General features: G+C 47.5%; 3 protein-coding genes across 4 annotated transcripts in view; all 3 read right to left on the bottom strand.

The window, feature by feature from the left end:
* LOC138663105 (uncharacterized) overlaps positions 1–1,396 on the bottom strand; it is a 142,664-nt gene extending 141,268 nt beyond the window's left edge. The window contains exon 1 of the mRNA XM_069749207.1: positions 1,375–1,396. The gene's annotated coding sequence lies outside the window, so the exon portion shown is untranslated. The remainder of the gene's footprint in view (positions 1–1,374) is intronic.
* A 2,224-nt stretch (positions 1,397–3,620) lies between these two features.
* LOC138663108 (E3 ubiquitin/ISG15 ligase TRIM25-like) lies at positions 3,621–6,243 on the bottom strand. Its single transcript, XM_069749210.1, has one exon. The coding sequence runs from the start codon at positions 6,077–6,079 to the stop codon at positions 4,511–4,513; it is 1,569 nt and encodes a 522-aa protein (XP_069605311.1). The 5' UTR covers positions 6,080–6,243; the 3' UTR covers positions 3,621–4,510.
* A 12,194-nt stretch (positions 6,244–18,437) lies between these two features.
* The window catches only part of TMEM220 (transmembrane protein 220), a 38,378-nt gene continuing 34,768 nt past the window's right edge, over positions 18,438–22,047 (bottom strand). For both annotated transcript variants that reach the window (XM_069749214.1, XM_069749213.1), the window contains 4 exons: positions 21,023–21,083; positions 20,820–20,934; positions 20,681–20,740; positions 18,438–18,895 (listed from right to left, as the gene is read on the bottom strand). In XM_069749214.1, coding sequence (XP_069605315.1) covers positions 18,763–18,895; positions 20,681–20,740; positions 20,820–20,934; positions 21,023–21,083 — 369 coding nt within the window. In that variant the 3' untranslated portion in view covers positions 18,438–18,762. The remainder of the gene's footprint in view (positions 18,896–20,680; positions 20,741–20,819; positions 20,935–21,022; positions 21,084–22,047) is intronic.

The raw sequence follows: 22,047 nt of genomic DNA on the forward strand, positions 1-22,047 counted from the left end.
GACCGTGTCGCTCTATCCAGAAAGACAGATCAACCTCCCTCCCCTCTACATTGATGGAACTCTCCCCTCTCCTCAGGGCGTCCAGGAAGCGCTGTTGCAAGTCACCATCCTCAGGGTCACCAGACAAGGGCGCACTACTACCCCCAGCAGTGACAGCTCCTGAATAGCTTGGGGCTGAAGCCCCTGCCACCGCTGGGGGGGGCAGCGGGACCACTACCTGCTTCCCCTCCACCAACACCAGTAATGCTCTCCTCATTCACTCCACCACTACTCCCATCATTTGCAACATCACTACTCCCATCATTCACTCCACCACTACTGTCACCATTCGCTCCACCACTACTCCCACCATTCACTCCACCACTACTCCCACCATTCACTCCACCACTACTCCCATCATTCACTCCACCACTACTACCATCATTCACTCCACCACTACTCCCACCATTCACTCCACCACTACTCCCACCATTCACTCCACTACTACTCCCATCATTCCCCTTACCATTGCCACCACTTCCCGTCACTTTATTACCAGTATTGGCACCACCATTTTTCCCAGTGTTCTCTGCACCTTCCACAGTAACATCCATTCCTTCCTCACTTGTGCCTGGCTTCTCTGCACTCACACCTGCTGGACCGGGGGAGGGGTGCAGCACCACACCCGGTTTCCCTTGATTGGTGCTCTGTTGTGTCTCTGGAGCTCCTTGCCCCCCCACTGCAGCAGTTTGCATTTTATTATTCTGGGCTCGCTGCTTGTTGGGGGGCGCCGCCTGCCCCGCACCCACAGACTTCGGGGTCCTGGTGTCACGTTTGGGCGCTGGAGCACTCTGTCCCCCCGTCGCAGCAGGGCGCCCAGTGTTCCCTGCAGTTGATTTTTCCTGCTTTTTTTTGTCCTTTTTGGACTCGCTGCTCTCCTGTCGCAGCCGCATGCCTCTTCTCTGCTGAGGCGCACTGCGCCGCTGTCACAACAGTGCGCCCCCCTTTCGCCGCACCAAGTTTCTCGGACCTGCTCCCCACAGGGCCGGCTCAGCCGTAGTGAGCAGGGATGGAGTCTGCCCACACCATCCCCCTTTCGCTAACGGCGTGGACATCCCCCTTGCCCCCCTCAGCCCCGGTGAGAACCGGCTTAGCCGCAGAGGGCAGTGAGGGAAACTTCTCGGGGTCCCCTATGTCCGGCTCCGTGAGTACCACCACAACCTTGCCCCCTGCACTGTTCCCCGCACAGACGGCAGCACCGCCGGACGTCCTCCTCCTCTCCCCACCTTGCCTATGCCCCGGACCCACTGCAGAGCCCATGCCTTTAGGTTTGGTGGGGTTTACACAGGAGGCGGTATGTGTAACATCATCCATCAGTACATATCTGTAACTCACCACCTCCCGTGCAGTCTCCTTCCTTGTCTTCTTCCTCTTCTTGGATTCCTCTGCTGGCTCGTCCTCACCAAAGGAAAAGCGGTCCAGGTTCACTGGAGACTCCAGCTGTCGGATCTCCTCTAGCAGACCGCCCTCCTCCTCTTCCTCCGCTGACACTCCAGCCTGTGCTGTCGGAGTCCTCTGCCGTGCCGGGAGGCCGCTCCCCTGTTGTCGGCTCTGCGACTCACTCTCCCGGCTTGTTCCAGCTTGTAGGACTCCAGTCACAGCCACGTCGTCGTCGTCCTCCTCCTCGTCGCTTAGGACGCCGGCTGGCGGCTCTCCTGAGGTATTTAACCCCTTCATTTCTGAGAACCGCCGCTGGTTCTTAAACCTCTCCAGGAAGGGACCTGCGCTTTTCTCAATCCCCTCCCGGAAGAGCACTAACCGGACCACCTCATCTCTGAGGGCTCTGAACCTCTGGGAGGTCGCGGGTTTCTCTTTGTTAGAGGCTTGGGTGTTCAAGACCCGAGCCACCCGCAGCTTCTCCTTCAGCCCGGTCAGTGCTTTGCCGGCGTCCTCGTACTCACGTAGCATGGCGACCACTCGGGAGGAGAAGGTACTCGAGGACTCGCCGGAGCTCGTCTCCCCCCAGATGTTCTTGGGCTCTCCTTCCTGGGGCGCCCCTGTCTCCCTCTCTGGGCGGACGATGAGCCGTCTCAGGGTTGGTGTAGGTGGGTATGGTTCTTCTCACCCGTCCCGACCTCCTCAGTCCCTCTTGGGCCGGTTGCTGCTGCTGCTCTCTGTCCCCCGCCGGCACAGACCGGGGAACAGAAGCCTGGGAAGCCATGCCGGCCTCCCAGGAAGCCTGCCTCTCCCTGGGGAGAAGAGAGGCCGACTCTGGGCCTCCTGCTGGAAGTGCTGGAGCTCACAAGGCAGGTGCTGCTCCTAGCAGGGTGTGGCTGATTGTGGGCACCTGTCCTCCAGTCACCTCCAGAGCTGCAGTCTGGAGATCTTTATACAAGGGGTCTGTATATAGAGGGTCTAATTTGTGCTCTGTATACAGGAGGGTCTCGTCTTGGCTCTGTATACAAGGCGTCTAGTCTGGGGTCTGTACACAGGGGTTCTGATCTGGGGTCTGTATACAGGGGGTCTGGTATCTGTATACAGGAGGTCTGGTCTGGGGTCTGTATACAGGGGGTCTGGTCTGGGGTCTGTATACAGGGGGTCTGGTCTGGGATCTGTATGCAGGAGGTCTGGTCTGGGGTCTGTATACAGGGGGTCTGGTCTGGGGTCTGTATACAGGGGGTCTGGTCTGGGGTCTGTATACAGGAGGTCTGGTCTGGGGTCTGTATACAGGTCTGGTCTGGGTCTGTATACAGGGGGTCTGGTCTTGGGTCTGTATACATGGGGTCTGGTCTGTATACAAGAGGCCTGGTCTGGGGTCTGTATACAGGAAGCTCTGGTCTGTTGTTTTTACACAGGGCGTTTGGTATGGGGTCTGTATACAGGGGGTCTGTAAACTGGAGGTCTGGGGTCTGGTCTGGGGTCTCTGCAGGAAGTGTTGTCTGGGGTTTTTATACAGGGGGTCTGGTCTGGGGTCTGTATACAGGGGGTCTGGTCTGGGGTCTGTATACAGGGGGTTTGGTCTGGGATCTGTATACAGGAGGTCTGGTGTGGGGTCTGTATGCAGGAAGTCTGGTCTGGAGTTTTTATACAGGGGGTCTGTAATCTGGAGGTCTGTATACAGGAGGTCCGGGGTCTGTATACAGGGGGCCTGGGCTGGGGTCTGTATACAGGGGTTCTGATCTGGGGTTTGTATATAGGGGGTCTGGTCTGGAGTCTGTGTACAGGAGGTCTGATCTGGGATCTGTATACAGGAGGTCTGATCTGGGATCTGTATACAGGTGGTCTGGGGTCTGTATACAGGGGGCCTGGTCTGGGGTCTGTATACAGGGGGTCTGGTTTGGGGTCTGTATACAGCTGATGCTCCCTCCTCCATCATTGCTTTCAACTGTATTGGCATCTAGGATGCCGGGCAAAAGTGTGATTCCAGGCAGGTGACCTGCTCAGCATCGCGGGCCAAATATACTCCCCCTGCAGGCCAGGGTTTAATATGTTTACAAGTCTAAACTAATACAGACCCCAGGCCAGACTCCCTCCAAAAAGGTGAGGTGCACAGCTTCCTTTATTGTCCATGTGTATGGTGCCAGGCTGGGCAGTGGGCGGATGTATCTAGTCTGGCGGGGGGGCACATATACCAAGCGATGCTCATTCTCTAATTTTATTTGTCTGCACAGTAGTCACAAAAAATAATTATTTACATACATGTTACCATCAGCTCCCATCATTGGGTACAGATACAGATACGCAGGTGCCAGTGTGAGCGCAGCGCATGGACATAATCAGAATCACCGATCAGACATGTATCACACAACCTAATAGGTGATCTATGTCCTTTAAAGGGAATCGGGCATTTGCCATAAATCTGTCATTTTTTCTATTTGGTGTAAATGCCGCCGTTCTCCCGAATCCAGGGGTGTTTTTCTTTTGTCCCTACGCCTCTGTATTACAGACATATGGCCCTTTCTTCCCTATGTATAAATCTAGTTTATGTAGTCAAGGGGGGCGTGTTTCTAAGACAACCTCTCAGGAGGAAGAGTTCAGGACCACGCCCACAGTGCTAACAAGACTAGATTTACAGACAGGAAAGAAGGGGTTGTATCTCAGGAAAGGAGAGGTGCAGGATCAAAAGAAAAACAGCGCCGGATTCAGGAGAACAGTGGCATTAATACGAGTATACAAAAATACATATTTATGGCAAGTGACAAATCCCCTTTAAGGGATAAAAATTTTAATTTTAATTGCCATTGCACAGTGCTTAATAGATTACAATAGTTTTGCATTATAAGGTGGTAGTGACGCTGTATGACATTGTAAAGAAATCGTATGAGGCCCAGTGTACACCATATGGCATGATTAATTCTATACTATTTAACTATGCACCACATAGTCACCAACACAAAAGGTAATACGCAGACACCATCCTGGATATGTTATCAGATAAACGTCCAATACTAGAATCACCTTCTTGATTGGGGCCAGTTTAGGGGCGCAGGAGCTTCATTAGGCCTAAAGTACTTTTAAGAGAAGTAAGTCCTTAGCTTTGGATTTGAATCCAGGCTGCAGAGCCATTACCATTTAACCAAAATGAAGCATGAAGAGGTTCGGTGAAGGTGGCAGTAAAAGTGTACAGGTGTTGAATAGGGGTGCTCAGCTGGTAAAAAGACAGCTGTCCGGCCTCGTAATCCAGATACACTCCAAACATAGCAGAAAGCAAATTATTGGTCACCGATAACTGGGCAAAGTTTTTCCCATGCACTGCTGCACATTCGTTATAATTCCTCCACAAACACCAGGAGGCCTCACAGACACCATCTATAAAGGGGTAGCTCACACCAAACTTCCAGTTCCCCAATTTACTGGTGTCCAACACCCAGTAATGTTTCCCGGAAGAAAAAGTCTGGGTACTCAGAACCTCATTTTCTGGAGACCTCTCTGGGCAAATTGGTCGGTTTTGGTCTACGCAAGTAAACAATGCAGTCTTCAGGTCATCTGAGATACTTAGATTATTAGCGGCCGTGTTTACATCCAACGAGAGGTCCAAAGGATCCAGCAAAAACAGCCAGGCGTTCACATGGGCTGTCAGATCAGATACTTGGTCATGTATGGTCTTCTTGATCTGGTCCTCATCTAGATCACCTGTATCTATAATCGTCTGATCACACTCGTCTGCATCATTCTCTTGATCATAATGGACAAAGATTTGACAATTCGGGTCTTGTAAGACAAGTATGGGATCGGTCACCTTACACAAATCCTCGATCTGACCCATTGTCCTGGACAGTTGGTTCTTCTTTGTCTCCAGCTCTTGGATCAGGGCTGAGACAACGTTTGACACTCGTTTCTCCTGGCTGGAGATCTCACTTATGATACTTGTCTCTAGTTTCTCCAGCTGTCTTCTGATGTCAATGAACAGAGCCGAGACTTTATCTTGTATCTCTGCTGCTTTTTTGTTTTCATTTATCAGCCGTTCATGGAGATTCTGAATTTTTATTTTGGTTTCCTTCTTCTTCGAGGTCAACTTTTCCAGAACTTTGGCCATTTTTGTCTTCTTCTCCTCGGAGGCTTCTTCCAAGGATTGAACTCGGTGGCCTGGGTGGTCTCCATCCACCCGACAGTAGATGCAGATACAGGCCTCATCTTCAGGGCAGTAATACTCTAGGATCTTTCCGTGGGTCAAACATTTTCGGTTTTTCAGGGAAACGGTGGGGTCAATCAAGACGTGTTCCGAAGATTTGTTGTGGACGTCCAAGTGTTTTCCACACAGGGAAGCTTCACACAAGACGCAGGACGTCACGGCAAGCACCGGGCAGTGCAGGCAGTAGGTGCACATGATGGTGGCTTTACCTTGAGGACCCTCAGGGATCTGGAAGTATCTGACTATGCTCCTCAGGGTGATGTTCCTGTACAACGATGGCCGCTGACTGTACTCCTTCCTGCATTCGGGGCAGGTATAAATCCTGGTGTTGGAGTCCCTCTGAGAGTCCAGCAGACGAATGATACAGTCCTGGCAGAAGTTGTGTCCACATCTCAGGGTCACGGGGTCCAAGTAGATGCTCAGGCAGATGGAGCAGCTCAGCTCGTCCCTCAGATCGGTGGATGCCATCTTGGCCTGAAACCAAAACTGCTCTACAGCACAATGTGCTTCCTGCCCTAGGAATGTGAGGTGGGGAGGAGACTCCCTCACCCTTTATTGGCCAGGCTGTGCATGCTGACCCTTTTTTTTTTTTTTTTTTAAAGGTGATGTTTCAGAGCTTATTGTTACTGCACCTTAAAGGGATCCCAGAGCTTGGGAGGGTTTCTTCCAGAAAACATCCCCTATTGCTCTGGAACTGATAGAATTAAAAAAAAAACAACAACCTGTAAACCCAGCAGATCAGGTTTCTCCATAATCAGTTGCTGGCCTCACTGGGAAGTGGTTTTAACTCTTTCCTTTCCAAATTGTGCTGCATTATTGCATTTATGCTTTTTTTTTGTGCTTATTTTTATATACCTTTTTTTTTCTTAATTTGAGCATTTTTTATGTCAATTTTATTTGTTTTTTTTTTTTGGTCCTTGAGTCCGATTCATTAATTGCAACTTTTTTTTTTTAAAAAAAGGCAACATTTTTCTGGAGGGTTAACGCAATTTTTTGCGACATATTAACGAATTTGCGCTAAAAATTTGACAACACGGGAAGATAGAAATAAATAGTATTTTTATTGGCGACATTTTGCCAAAAGACAAAAAATATAAAGAGACGATTCATGATTTTTTTTAGTCAATTTTCTGTTTTTTTTATCTGGCACTCAGACTTTTTTTGCGCCAAATTATTCTAGACGGCGCTGGATTTAATTAAAACTAAAAATTGTTCCTTGTTTTTGTTGTAAATCTTTTTTGCAGCTTTTTAGATCTTTTTGAAGAGTTTTAGGTGCAGAACTGCTCAAAAAAATCCTGAAAAAATGCTTGGAAAATCTTCATTTATATGAGAAATCCGCTTTGCTGTTCTTCATCATTTTCTAGAATTTTTTAGTACTAGAGGGACTAAAAAAGTCTAAATTAGATAATAAATGATGGTCAAAATCTAAAGTAAAGAAAAGATTAACACAAAGTAGAAAAGGCATGGAGGATGTAATCTTCAGAGGAAGACATTCCTCAGAAAGGAAAAATGTAGAAGCAATGAAGAAATCCCTACAAAAAGGAGGTCATACTAAAGGTACCTTCACACTCACCAACTTTACAACGAGAACGACAATGATCCGTGACGTTGCAGCGTCCTGGATAGCGATCTCGTTGTGTTTGACACGCAGCAGCGATCTGGATCCCGCTGTGATATCGCTGGTCGGAGCTAGAAGTCCAGAACTTTATTTGGTCGTCAGGTCGGCGTGTATCGTCGTGTTTGACAGCAAAAGCAACGATGCCTGCAATGTTTTACATGGAGCCAACAACCAGCTACAACGAAAAGTGAGTAGCCGTTATGTCACTGGATCGTTCCTGCATCGTTCTGGAGCTGCTGTGTTTGACGTCTCTACAGCGACGCTGCAGCGATCGGCTCGTTGTCTATATCGCTGCAGCATCGCTGAGTGTGACGGTACCTTAAGGAGAGATGAGGGGCACATCAAGGAAGCCACACCAAGAACACATGCCAAGGAAGACAAGCCAAGGAAGCCACGCCATGGAATCCACATCCAGGAAGCCATGCCAAGGAAGCCACATCAATGAAGCCACACCAAGAAAGTCACATGAAGGAAGCCACCCCAAGAAAGCTACACCAAGATAGTCATATCAATGAAAACACACCAAGGAAGCCACACCAAGAAAGTCACATGAAGGAAGCCACACCAAGAAAGCCACATCAAGGAAGCCACGCCAAGAAAGCGACACCAAGGAAGCCACACCAAGGAAGCCACACCAAGGAAGTCACACCAAGGAAGCCACACCAAGGAAGTCACACCAAGGAAGCCACACCAAGAAAGTCACATGAAGGAAGCCACACCAAGAAAGCCACATCAAGGAAGCCACGCCAAGAAAGCGACACCAAGGAAGTCACACCAAGGAAGTCACACCAAGGAAGTCACACCAAGGAAGCCACACCAAGCAAGTCACATCAACATTTTGGGCTTGTGCCCTCCCTCCCATGTTACGCCACCTCATTAATGTAGGCAGGTATGTTTAGAGGTGGTCGTTTGTAAGATTCCATATGGACGTTGTGATTCCATATGGACGTTGTGAACAATGGAGTCTTGGTCGCTCAGATCAACAGACGACCATGGAAAAGCAGAGTAAAATGTTCCAAAAAATTGTGTGTAGAGCTCGTCTTTAGTTTTTCCAATTTGTAAAGTTAATTTTTACCATGTAACCTGGGATTGTCCTAGAACGTAAGCCTTGATTCACTGGAGATTGTAGAGGGACAGCATGCATTGTGTACTGATGTAAGCCATGAGCTTAAAATGCAAAGTGCAAAGGTTAGAAAGCTGCTGGATCGACGACCATCTGGCCAACAGCCGTCTTTTCAGGTGCTTCTGTGTTTTCCACTAGACTCCTCTGTCCAATGGGCTTGTTGGGTACCTTTAGGGCTCCCCTAGGCTCCAGGGCCTGGGTGTGATTGCAACCTCCGTACCTATTATAGTCATGCCCCTGCAGCTGTCTCTTCTAGACCCTGCTATCCCCTCCAGTCTCCTCCATATCCTACATAATGCCATGTCCCCTCCAGACTCCGTCTTTTCCTGACACCTCCATCCCGTACAGTCTCCCTAGACTCTTAGGTCTCCTCCATCCTCATTTGTTTTTTGCCAGACTCCCTGTCCCCTCTGTTCCTTCCAGGCTCCTCTGTTCTCCTCCAGAAGTATCTGTACCTTCCAGACCCCTCTGCCCTCTTACAGACTCCTCTAGTCTCCCCTGTCTTCCTCCAGACTCCTCTGTCCTCCTCCAGACCCCTTGGTCTCCTCAAGACTCCTATGTCTCCTCCAAACAACCTGTCCCCTCCAGACTCCTCCTTCGTCTTACCAAATCCTCTGTCTCTTCCAGACTCTTCTTTCCTCTCCCAGACTCCTTGGTCCCCTCCAGACCCCTGTCTGCCTATGACCTGTCACTTTCAGAACCATCTGTCCTCTCACAGAATCTTTTGTCCTCTCACCTCTTCCAAACTCCTCTGCCCTCTTCAGTACTTCTCTGTCCTCCTCCAGGTTCCCCTGAAGACTCCTCTAGACCCCCTATCTTCCTCCAGATCCCTGTCTCCTCCAGTCCAATATGTCCATTCCCCAACAACCCTCACACAGTTTCCACCCCTCTGTCCCTTCTAGACCCCTCTGTCCCTTCTAGAACCCTCTGTCCCTTCCAGAATCCTCTGACCCTTCCAGACTCCTGCTTTCTTCTCCAGTCTCCCTGGTCCCCTCCATACTCCAGACTCCTCTGTCACCTCCAGACTCTTTTGGCATCGACTTATTTCCCGGAGAACAGTAAGATTGGCAGATGGAAGGCCACATTTGCTTTACCCTGTGTATGAAGATTGTGGGTTCAAATACAGGAATAACGAACAAAAAAGAAAAAAAATGACATTTTTGTAATTGCTTTTTATTATTTTTATAGGAACAAAAAAATCTGACTTTTTTTTACCTCTAGTATACAGGGAACATAGAGATACAGTGTATGTAGCAGTGTATTTCTATGTACCAGTATAATCTGCTTATGGGCTCACTGCCTTCAATACAGATCAAGATTATCAAGTTCTACAATATTATGGGCTTTGGCTCATAGATGGATCTCGTGCCTGCGATTACAGGAGAAGTGAATATTATAATTTATGTCAGTGCAGAGAGATGCGGTCCCAGCCCTCGAGGAGGAGCAACAGAGCGATGACAACATCGGCGAGAGGTATTAGAAAATGGGACAATTCCCTGACGTAACGGGACTGACCGAACCCTCAAATCGGGACAGTCCAGCTGAATCCAGTGCGGTTGGGAGTGATGCCTACACGTGCATGCTAGCTTCAGCTGAGCGTACATGTATTTTCGATATATTTGGTGGTTTATCCTCCCCGAGAACAAAAGGACCGTTCATTTAATTCCCTCTTAAAGGGAAGCTATGACAGAAAATGACATTTATTGCAGTGCTTTGGGGTAAATGTATTTTTGTTTCATTTTTGGAAATGTTTTTTCTTCTGTATCACAATCTGTACTCTCTATTGTATATAGAGGTGTTATCAGTCGTACAGCAGGAGGAGGTGAGCTGTGACATCACCTATTGTCAATGGTGGATCCTGTGTTAATCAGCTGGGTATAGTCATTGTAATCCTGACTCTGATAGGGAAACCTGTATCGGCCAAAGAAGCCCTCGCTCTACAGGTATGAGCCAAAGAAGCCCCCACTTTATATGTATTGGCGTAAGATGCCCCCGATCTACAGCTATCGGCCAAAGATGCCCCCGATCTACAGCTATCGGCCAAAGAAGCGCCCACTCTAGAGGGATCGGCCAAAGAAGCCCACGCTCTACAGGTATCGGCCAAAGAAGCCCACGCTCTACAGGTATCGGCCAAAGAAGCCCTCGCTCTACAGGTATCGGCCAAAGAAGCCCCCGCTCTACAGGTGTCGGCCAAAGAAGCCCCCGCTCTACAGCTGTCGGCCAAAGAAGCGCCCACTCTACAGGTGTCGGCCAAAGAAGCGCCCACTCTACAGGTGTCGGCCAAAGAAGCCCCTCTCTCTACAGGTGTCGGCCAAAGAAGCCCCTCGCTCTACAGGTGTCGGCCAAAGAAGCCCCTCGCTCTACAGGTGTCGGCCAAAGAAGCCCCTCGCTCTACAGGTGTCGGCCAAAGAAGCCCCTCGCTCTACAGGTGCCGGCCAAAGAAGCCCCTCGCTCTACAGGTGTCGGCCAAAGAAGCCCCTCGCTCTACAGGTGTCGGCCAAAGAAGCCCCTCGCTCTACAGGTGTCGGCCAAAGAAGCCCCTCGCTCTACAGGTGTCAGCCAAAGAAGCCCCCGCTCTACAGGTGTCGGCCAAAGATGCTCCCGCTCTACAGGTGTCGGCCAAAGATGCACCCGCTCTACAGGTGTCGGCCAAAGATGCACCCGCTCTACAGGTGTCGGCCAAAGATGCACCCGCTCTACAGGTGTCAGCCAAAGAAGCCCCTCTCTCTACAGGTGTCAGCCAAAGAAGCCCCTCTCTCTACAGGTGTCGGCCAAAGAAGCCGCTCTCTCTACAGGTGTCGGCCAAAGAAGCCCCTCGCTCTACAGGTGTCGGCCAAAGAAGCCCCTCGCTCTACAGGTATCGGCCAAAGATGCTCCTGCTCTACAGGTGTCGGCCAAAGATGCTCCTGCTCTACAGGTATCGGTCAAAGAAGCCCCTGCTCTACAGGTATCAGTCAAAGAAGCCCCCGCTCTACAGGTGTCGGCCAAAGATGCTCCTGCTCTACAGGTGTCGGCCAAAGATGTTCCTGCTCTACAGGTATCGGCCAAAGAAGACAGGTATCGGTCAAAGAAGCCCCCGCTCTACAGGTGTCGGCCAAAGATGCCCCTCTCTCTACAGGTGTCGGCCAAAGATGCTCCTGCTCTACAGGTATCGGTCAAAGAAGCCCCTGCTCTACAGGTATCGGTCAAAGAAGCCCCCGCTCTACAGGTGTCGGCCAAAGATGCTCCTGCTCTACAGGTGTCGGCCAAAGATGCTCCTGCTCTACAGGTATCGGCCAAAGAAGCCCCTGCTCTACAGGTATCGGTCAAAGAAGCCCCCGCTCTACAGGTATCGCCCAAAGAAGCCGTTGCTCTACAGGTATCAGCCAAAGAATCCCTCCCACTACAGGTATCTGAGGTATATGACACCAGAAGATTGAGAAGAAATGTTTAAGAGTTTTGCCTCTTCGGTAAGTGAAACTTTTATATTTACAGTCACTTACTCATGACCTTTACACAACTTTTAACAGCTCATTTACAGCATAATAAATACATAAAGATCTTTACCTTTATCTTATAATTTACACTCATATTTGGGGCCACTTGGAATACAATGATAAGGAATTGGATAGTATTAGAGAAGAAACAAATTTAACTTACAAGCATCTTTGACTCAATTTTTGGCCACTAAAATCAGGGGAAATATAATGGCTTGCAGTTTCCAAGACTCTCCAGGGGCTGCTGGATTGTTCTTTATTTTTTACCCTTCGTGAATATAGGGAGTTTTGCACATAAAAGTAGGAGGTTCATACATAATAGTAAATAGCAAAATTCACAACTGTATAAGTAAAAGACATTGTGTCCGTCCAACTTATACACACCCAGCATTAGTTCTTTGTGCCGATGTTCTCTTGAGAATTCCCCCACCCTGTGAGATTTGGCAGGTCAGAAGACATTACATTGGCAATGCTCTCGCATCATTTTAGCTTTTGGTAGTGTGCTATTCTCACCCTACAGTCTTCTTGGTTTTTACCCCCAGGTACCCAAAATGCGGCATGGAGGGGCTCAGTGAAAGTGGCCGTGAAGGTGTACAAATGTCTCTCCAGGTCCTTCATTTCATAGAAGGATATCTGCCCGGCCTCGTAATCCAGACTGATCTTCAGTCGGTGGCAGGAGATATTGTGCGGTAATATTACTGTCTGTTTGCCATCATGCCTCATAATGAACTTATTATTAAACCCCCATAGACCCCAGGACTTATTATTGACCCCAATGACTGAGGAGTTCCCTTTTCTCTCTACACTGGGATAACACATCCCGACTGCCCAACCTTCGGATTTACTGATTTCCACCTCCCAACGATGTCGTCCTGAAGAAAAATTCTCAATGCTTAAGACTTGAAAGCACTGGAATCGGTGCGGCGTTTCTGGACGATTCTGGCTTTCTTCTGACCAGGAGATGGTCCTCAAGTTGTCTGATATAAGCAGGTTATTAGCTGCCGTGTCTATGTCCAGCAATAAGTCTGTAGGTTCCCGCCAGTCATTGACTCCATCTGCAACGTCCATCATGTTAGATAATCCTACGTGCAGCATCTGTGAGATCAGATCTTCATCCAGACCACCCACGACACATGGCTCCTTCTCATACTCGTCCTCCTCAATACCACAAACGTAGGTTTCATCTGGTTCCTGGAGAATTATCAGCGGGTCAATGATGTTAAGAAGCTGTCCGACATGGTCCATCTTACTGTACAGCTCATCCTTCTCGATTTCCAGATGTCTGCTCAGATCCGAGACAGACAATGACACTTGTTCTACTTGTCTGGAGATCTCGCTTAGGACCTTGTTGGTCAGAACTTCCAGCTGTTCCCTCATGTCTCCTTGCATGGACCTGACTCTTCTAAAGACACCTGCTGCTTTCGCCTGAATCTTTTTGTCATGCCAGTTCAGGCTCTGAATCTTTAGCTCAGCCTTTTTCCTCTTGGAAGACAACTGATCAAGGATTTTTGAGAGCTTCTCCTTTTTACTTTTGGTCGCATCGTCTAGTGACTGAACGTGATGACCTTGGAGCTCACAATCTCGCTTGCACAACTGACAGAGACATACCGAGTTCTTGGAACAGAAATACTCCAGGATCTTCTTGTGATAAGAGCATTTTCTGCTCTCCGGAGATGTTTTCGGCTCAGAGAAGACATGTTTTGGTGACTTACTGTGGAATCTCAGATGATGGTCACAGAGGAAAGCCTCACAGTGCTGGCAGCAAATAACAGTGGCCACTTTGCCCGGGAGACAGTAGGCACAGAAGTTGTCTTCTAGCTGCAAAGTGTGGAAACGTTGGGCTATATTCGTCAAAGCCAAGTTCTTCTTCAGCGTGTGACGTTCTGGTAGACTTTCTCTGCATTCACGGCAGTTGTAGAACCCGGTTCTGTCCTGACCATCCAAGAAATTATCTATACAAATCTGGCAAAAGTTGTGTCCACAATGTAAGGTGACAGGATCTCTGAAGATGCTCAGGCAGATGGAGTAGTTTAGCTCTTCCCTCAGATCAGAAGATGCCATCACAGAGAGCTGAAGGAAACAATCTGAAGAAACTCTTCCTCTTCTTCAAAACTATATACAATCCTCCTTGAGATGACATTCATGGGATTTGCATAATTGTGAAGTCCAAGAATGTTAATGGTTTTACAAACTTTACGAGGAGAGATTACTGATAATTCTGTTTTCTTCTGCACTGAAACTGTAAAGATGGAGGAAAGCTATTGGCACCTCCTGAACTTTGAAGCTGGAGGTGGAAAGCGATGAAGCTAGGAATAAACTAATAAAAGTGTCGGAGGAGGCACGGCGGTCAATGACTCAATATTGTGTTCAGATTTTGGTGTCACTCCAGGGGCATCCGGAGAACAAGACCCTGCACATACTCGTTGAAGAGTATGGTGGAGCAGAGAGCCACAGACTCCCGGCTCCACCATGTATGCTCGTATGTCAAAGCCACACCAAGAACTAGGCCTATATTGTATTAAGGGACAAAAAGTGGCACCTACTGGCTGGGGACAATGTGGCCCTACATTAGTTTCTTGGCCATTATTACTATCTGGGGCACTATAGGTGAGGAGTCTGTATAGAGGGGGGGTGTTTGCTGGAAAAAGTGAGGTGTCCATGAGGTCTGTGTGGCAAATTCTGCATACATAAGTAGCTAAAAAAAGTGTTCATGGTGGTCTGGGTCAGATGGAAAAGATGGAGAAAAAGTGACCAGCTCGAACCAGAGATGTCACCTCAGAACCTCAGTGTATCCAGCACCATATGGTCCCTGTTGGTGATCCTTGCCACCATGTGGTCCTTACATGGCGGTATTATTAATGATGGCCTTGGTGTTCGAGGTTTCGCTCAGTAACAGTGCAGTGGTCATATCTTCTCCTTGTGTGGTCTTATTATAAGCTGCTGCCTCTGATATTAGGGGAGACATGGAGGGAAGTAATTTTGGAGTCATCCATGTTGCAGCGTGTATATCGCTATATGGGCACGGTATATTGTGGAGGTCGTTTGCTGTGAACTCTTAACCCGAAACTCACTTATCTTCTTTCTTCAGCTCCAGGAAATATTAGAAACAAGGTCAAGTAAGAGGCGGAAAAAAGGAACATGTGAACTCTGCACAAAGTAGGATACACGGCTTCATGCAAGGCTTCCTGTAATTCTACCGATTCCAGCCCTAATGGCTAAAAATTACCAAGAGGACGAGAAAGAAGAAGAGACAAGTTCTCCGAGTGTCCAAGGGAAGGGGCCCAACACGTGCCGTCATGGACCCCATCAGTCAGGCATAAGAGACGCGTGGAGATCAGACATATGTCCACATCACCTGCGAGGCAGACTATTACATCATAGCTTGCACTTTTTTCCTTATTTCTGTATTGGTTCTACTGCTGACACTATGGCTGGTACTGTGTGCGCGCTATTGCCGGTGCCATGACTGGTACTGTGAGCGCGCTATTGCCGATGCCATGAGTGGTAATGTGGGCGCGCTATGGGCAGTACTGTGTACGCGATACTGCCGGTGCTATGACTGGTGCTGTGTACGCGCTACTGCCGGTACTATGACTGGTACTGTGTGCGCGCTATTGCCGGTGCCATGACTGGTACTGTGTATGCGCTACTGTCGGTGCCATGACCGGTACTGTGGGCGTGCTATTGGCAGTACTGTGTACGTGCGCTACTGCCGGTGCTGACTGGTACTGTGTGCGCGCTATTGCCGATGCCATGACTGGTACTGTGTGCATGCTACTGCCGGTGCCATGACTGGTACTGTGTGCACGCTACTGCCGATGCCATGACTGGTACTGTATACGTGCGCTACTGCCGGTGCTGTGACTGGTACTGTGTTCGCGCTACTGCCGGTGCTGTGACTGGTACTGTGTACGCACTACTGCCGGTACTGTGACTGGTACTATGTACGCACTACTGCCGGTGCTGTGACTGGTACTATGTACGCGCTACTGCCGGTACTGTGGGCGTGCTAGTGGCAGTACTGTGTACGTGCGCTACTGCCGGTACTGTGACTGGTACTGTGGACGTGCTATTGGCAGTACTGTGTACGTTCGCTACTGCCGGTACTGTGACTGGTACTATGTACGCGCTACTGCCAGTGCTGTGACTGATACTATGTACGCGCTACTGCCGGTACTGTGACTGGTACGGTGTACGCGCTACTGCCGGTACTGTTACTGGTACTGTGGGCGTGCTATTGGCAGTACTGTGTACGTGCGCTACTGCCGGTACTGTGACTGGTACTATGTACGCGCTACTGCCGGTGCTGAGACTGGTACTATGTACGCGCTACTGCCGGTGCGGTGACTGGTACTATGTACGTGCTACTGCCGGTACTGTGACTGGTACTATGTACGCGCTACTGCCGGTACTGTGTACGCGCTACTGCCGGTACTGACTGCGCTACTGTGACTGGTACTATGTACGCGCTACTGCCAGTGCTGTGACTGGTACTATGTACGCGCTACTGCCGGTGCTGTGACTGGTACTGTGAAGACACAAAAGCGCAGAGAGGTAAAAAAAAATACTCTGTTGTAAAAAAGTCACAGTAAATAAGCAAGTGCTAGTCAAAAAATGAAAAAATACAGGGTATTTAGTTAATACGTTTTTTTTGCAAAAAAAGTATGTTAAGCTGCTCCAACAATCGCCAAGGTATACCCATAATAGAGCAGTCCTATCTAATGTATATAATCCCTATCTGATGTATTTAAAAACCTGATCATCTGTATAGTACCTGTATGAGCAGGGTTCAGAGAGAAAATATCCACGTAGAACATGCGAGATGGAACAGCTACAATGCAAATGATCCACAGAGGAGTGGTGGACTCCCCAGTCTTGTAGAAACAAGAGAACAATTATAAAACAAAAAAACACATGGGCTACTTGCACAGTGAACAAGTCTGTAGGAACCTGTTCACACCACCAAAGAACTTGAAGACACAAAAGAGCACAGAGAGGTCAAAAATACTCTGTTACATAGTAACATAGTAACATAGTTAGTAAGGCCGAAAAAAGACATTTGTCCATCCAGTTCAGCCTATATTCCATTATAATAAATACCCAGATCTACGTCCTTCTACAGAACCTAATAATTGTATGATACAATATTGTTCTGCTCCAGGAAGACATCCAGGCCTCTCTTGAACCCCTCGACTGAGTTCGCCATCACCACCTCCTCAGGCAAGCAATTCCAGATTCTCACTGCCCTAACAGTAAAGAATCCTCTTCTATGTTGGTGGAAAAACCTTCTCTCCTCCAGACGCAAAGAATGCCCCCTTGTGCCCGTCACCTTCCTTGGTATAAACAGATCCTCAGCGAGATATTTGTATTGTCCCCTTATATACTTATACATGGTTATTAGATCGCCCCTCAGTCGTCTTTTTTCTAGACTAAATAATCCTAATTTCGCTAATCTATCTGGGTATTGTAGTTCTCCCATCCCCTTTATTAATTTTGTTGCCCTCCTTTGTACTCTCTCTAGTTCCATTATATCCTTCCTGAGCACCGGTGCCCAAAACTGGACACAGTACTCCATGTGCGGTCTAACTAGGGATTTGTACAGAGGCAGTATAATGCTCTCATCATGTGTATCCAGACCTCTTTTAATGCACCCCATGATCCTGTTTGCCTTGGCAGCTGCTGTTGTAAAAAAAATTACAGTAATAAGCAAGTGCTAGTGGTGTGAACAGGTTTCTACAGACTTGTTCATTATGCAAGTAGCCCATGTGTTTTTGGTTCTATAATTGTTCTCTTGTTTCTACAAGACTGGGGAGTCCATCACTCCTCTGTGGGTCATTTGCATTGTAGCTGTTCCATCCTGCATGTTCACATGTATATTTTTTCTCTCTGAACCCTGCTTATACAGGTACTATACAGATGATCAGGTTTTTAAATACATCAGATAGGGATTATGTACATTAGATAGGACTGCTCTATTATGGGTATACCTTGGCGATTGTTGGAGCAGCTTAACATACTTTTTTTGCAAAAAACGTATTAACTAAATACCCTGTATTTTTTCATTTTTTGACTAGCACTTGCTTATTTACTGTGACTTTTTTACAACAGAGTATTTTTTTACCTCTCTCTGCGCTTTTGTGTCTTCAAGTTCTTTGGTGGTGTAAACAGGTTTCTACAGACTTGTTTACTGTGCAAGTAGCCCATGTGTTTTTGGTTTTGTGACTGGTACTATGTACACGCTACTGCCGGTACTATGACTGGCACTGTGTACGCATTACTGCCAGTACCATCAGTACTATGCCCGGTACTATGTGTGCACTACTGCCAGTACCATCAGTACTATGCACGCTACTGCCGGTACTACCAGTACTATGACTGGCAATGTTACCGAATCCATCTCTTCCTAATGTAACTGGGCCACTATTCCCACTCAAACTATCCAGAGAAAAACCAAGTGCTCCTGAACTGTGCTGCCTCCTCCGGAGCTTCCTGCCGCCTGTCACAAGGATTAGAGGGGGAGAAAACATGGCTGCCTCCAGAGAGGAGCACACAAGGCTCGTCCCGCTGTGATCATGGACAAAGCAGCAGCAAGAAAGAGGAGTCTCTGTGTCCGGTCTGTTCTTTATTCCTTTCCTCAGGTTCATGGTCAGCGCTCCTTCAAGAAATTGACAAGACAGCAACAAACGTGTATCTTCTCCTCGTCTCCTTGTAGATAAACCCAAACCGCCACTCTCTGCTGGAACCAAGCAAAATGCTGCAAAACGCTGCCATAAACCGCTGCATGGTCCCCGAAATGTGCTGATGGGTGGGAGCCGGGCCCAAAATATCCGCATGACAAGATGGTGGGAGGTGAGAAATCAGGACTCACAGATGTCCGCATTGTCCCCACAGACTCCTTCCATCTCCAGGTACAAGAGAACCGCCACCCCGCGTCTCATATGGCCGTCTTACAGTGCTGGGGCCAAGATGTCCTCATCTCCTTGTCAACGTAGATGTAGATCCAAACCAAGAGTGGAAGAACGGAGACCGAGACCGCCACAAATAACCTCACACCGCCAACCGTGGCTCTGGAAAACCGCAACAATATTATACACAGAGGGCAGTATTATAGCAGTTATATTCTTGTACATAGGAGCAGTATTATAGTAGTTATATTCTTGTACATAGGGGCAGTATTATAGTAGTTATATTCTTGTATATAGGGGGCAGTATTATAGTAGTTATATTCTTGTACATAGGGGCAGTATTATAGTAGTTATATTCGTGTATATAGGGGCAGTATTATAGTAGTTATATTCTTGTACATAGGGGGCAGTATTATAGTAGTTATTTTCTTGTACATAGAAGCAGTATTATAGTAGTTATATTCTTGTACATAGGGGCAGTATTATAGTAGTTATATTCTTGTACATAGGGGCAGTATTATAGTAGTTATATTGTTGTACATAGGGGGCAGTATTATAGTAGTTATATTCTTGTACATAGGGGCAGTATTATAGCAGTTATATTCTTGTACATAAGGGCAGTATTATAGCAGTTATATTCTTGTACATAGGGGGCAGTATTATAGTAGTTATAATCTTGTACATAGGTGCAGTATTATAGTAGTTATATTCTTGTACATAGGGGCAGTATTATAGTAGTTATATTCTTGTACATAGGGGGCAGTATTATAGTAGTTATATTCCTGTATATAGGGGCAGTATTATAGTAGTTATATTCTTGTACATAGGGGGCAGTATTATAGTAGTTATAATCTTGTACATAGGAGCAGTATTATGGTAGTTATATTCTTCTACATAGGAGCAGTATTATAGTAGTTATATTCTTGTACATAGGGGCAGTATTATAGTAGTTATATTCTTGTACATAGGGGGCAGTATTATAGTAGTTATATTCCTGTATATAGGGGCAGTATTATAGTAGTTATATTCTTGTACATAGGGGGCAGTATTATAGTAGTTATAATCTTGTACATAGGAGCAGTATTATGGTAGTTATATTCTTCTACATAGGAGCAGTATTATAGTAGTTATATTCTTGTACATAGGGGCAGTATTATAGTAGTTATATTCTTGTACATAGGGGGCAGTATTATAGTAGTTATAATCTTGTACATAGGGGGCAGTATTATAGTAGTTATATTCTTGTACATAGGGGCAGTATTATAGTAGTTATATTCTTGTACATAGGGGCAGTATTATAGTAGTTACATTCTTGTACATAGGAGCAGTATTATAGTAGTTATATTCTTGTACATAGGGGGCAGTATTATAGTAGTTATATTCTTGTACATAGGGGGCAGTATTATAGTAGTTATATTCTTGTACATAGGAGCAGTATTATAGTAGTTATATTCTTGTACATAGGAGCAGTATTATAGTAGTTATATTCTTGTACATAGGAGCAGTATTATAGTAGTTATATTCTTGTACATAGGAGCAGTATTATAGTAGTTATATTCTTGTACATAGGAGCAGTATTATAGTAGTTATATTCTTGTACATAGGAGCAGTATTATAGTAGTTATATTCTTGTACATAGGAGCAGTATTATAGTAGTTATATTCTTGTACATAGGAGCAGTATTATAGTAGTTATATTCTTGAACATAGGAGCAGTATTATAGTAGTTATATTCTTGTACATAGGAGCAGTATTATAGTAGTTATATTCTTGTACATAGGAGCAGTATTATAGTAGTTATATTCTTGTACATAGGAGCAGTATTATAGTAGTTATATTCTTGTACATAGGAGCAGTATTATAGTAGTTATATTCTTGTACATAGGGGCAGTATTATAGTAGTTATATACTGTTATACACAGAGGAGTGATGGGAGTTGCAGCGTTACCTGGCAGAATCCTTACAGAGGAGCATCCACACTGCGATGATCACTAATCCTGACAGTTCCCTAGGAGACATATTGTGAACAGTCATTGTTGCCTTCCTCATGGATGGGATGATGCCGCCATCTTCCCATGTTTCCTCACCTCCCTTCCTCCTGGTGTAAGATGTTTCTTATATCACCGGACAGCAGCAGATAAGAAGCTCCGATCAGGCAGACGGCGCCGTGGAGCGCGGACAACGTCCTCCAGATGATGTGACCTACATGGAGGCACATAATGGACGCCGGCGAGTTATAGGATTGCGGAGCCCGCGATGACCCAGGACGCTGTTAGCCCCGAGGACTCACCCGTTATGTCTGGATTTATGCTGAGGAGGAATATCAGGGCGGCGGGGATCACATAGATGACCTGCAGACGACATATAATGGGGTGCACACCCCGAAAATACAATTAATGATTCTCAGCCAGAGGGAAAGCTGGATGACCCAAAATGGCCGCCACATAGGAAGCAGGACAGGACGAAGTCTCCTATACCGACACATATAGGGGAGCGGAGTGAAGTGCAGGGTCGTCAGAATACTCGCCACATCCACAAGATGGCGCCGGCCATATAAGACCCCGGAGGAGACGACCCCGCAGGACAACAGGCAGGGGCTCAACACTAATAAGGGGCAGAAATCCGTCATCTTATCCAGAATCTAGGGGTCCGGACACAGGAAGAGCGGCCATAGCGCCCGTACACCTCACAGGAGAGAGCGGCCATAGTGCCCGTACTCCTCACAGGAGAGAGAGCGGCCATAGTGCCCGTACACCTCACAGGAGAGAGCGGCCATAGTGCCCGTACTCCTCACAGGAGAGAGAGCGGCCATAGTATCTGTACACCTCACAGGAGAGAGCGGCCATAGTATCCGTACACCTCACAGGAGAGAGCGGCCATAGTGCCCGTACTCCGTCACAGGAGAGAGAGCGGCCATAGTGCCCGTACACCTCACAGGAGAGAGCGGCCATAGTGCCCGTACTCCGTCACAGGAGAGAGAGCGGCCATAGTATCCGTACACCTCACAGGAGAGAGAGCGGCCATAGTATCCGTACACCTCACAGGAGAGAGAGCGGCCATAGTGCCCGTACACCTCACAGGAGAGAGCGGCCATAGTATCCGTACACCTCACAGGAGAGAGAGCAGCCATAGTGCCCTCCTCCATACATCTGTGACCTCGTCTCCCGGTACTCTCCTGCACGCAACCTCCGATCCTCACAAGATCTCCTACTCTACTCCCCTCTTATCTCCTCTTCCCACAATCGTATACAAGATTTCTCTCGCGCATCGCCCCTACTCTGGAACCCTCTACCACAACATATCAGACTCTCGCCT

Source organism: Ranitomeya imitator, chromosome 2 (genome assembly GCF_032444005.1).
Source record: "Ranitomeya imitator isolate aRanImi1 chromosome 2, aRanImi1.pri, whole genome shotgun sequence".
NCBI lineage: Eukaryota > Metazoa > Chordata > Amphibia > Anura > Dendrobatidae > Ranitomeya > Ranitomeya imitator.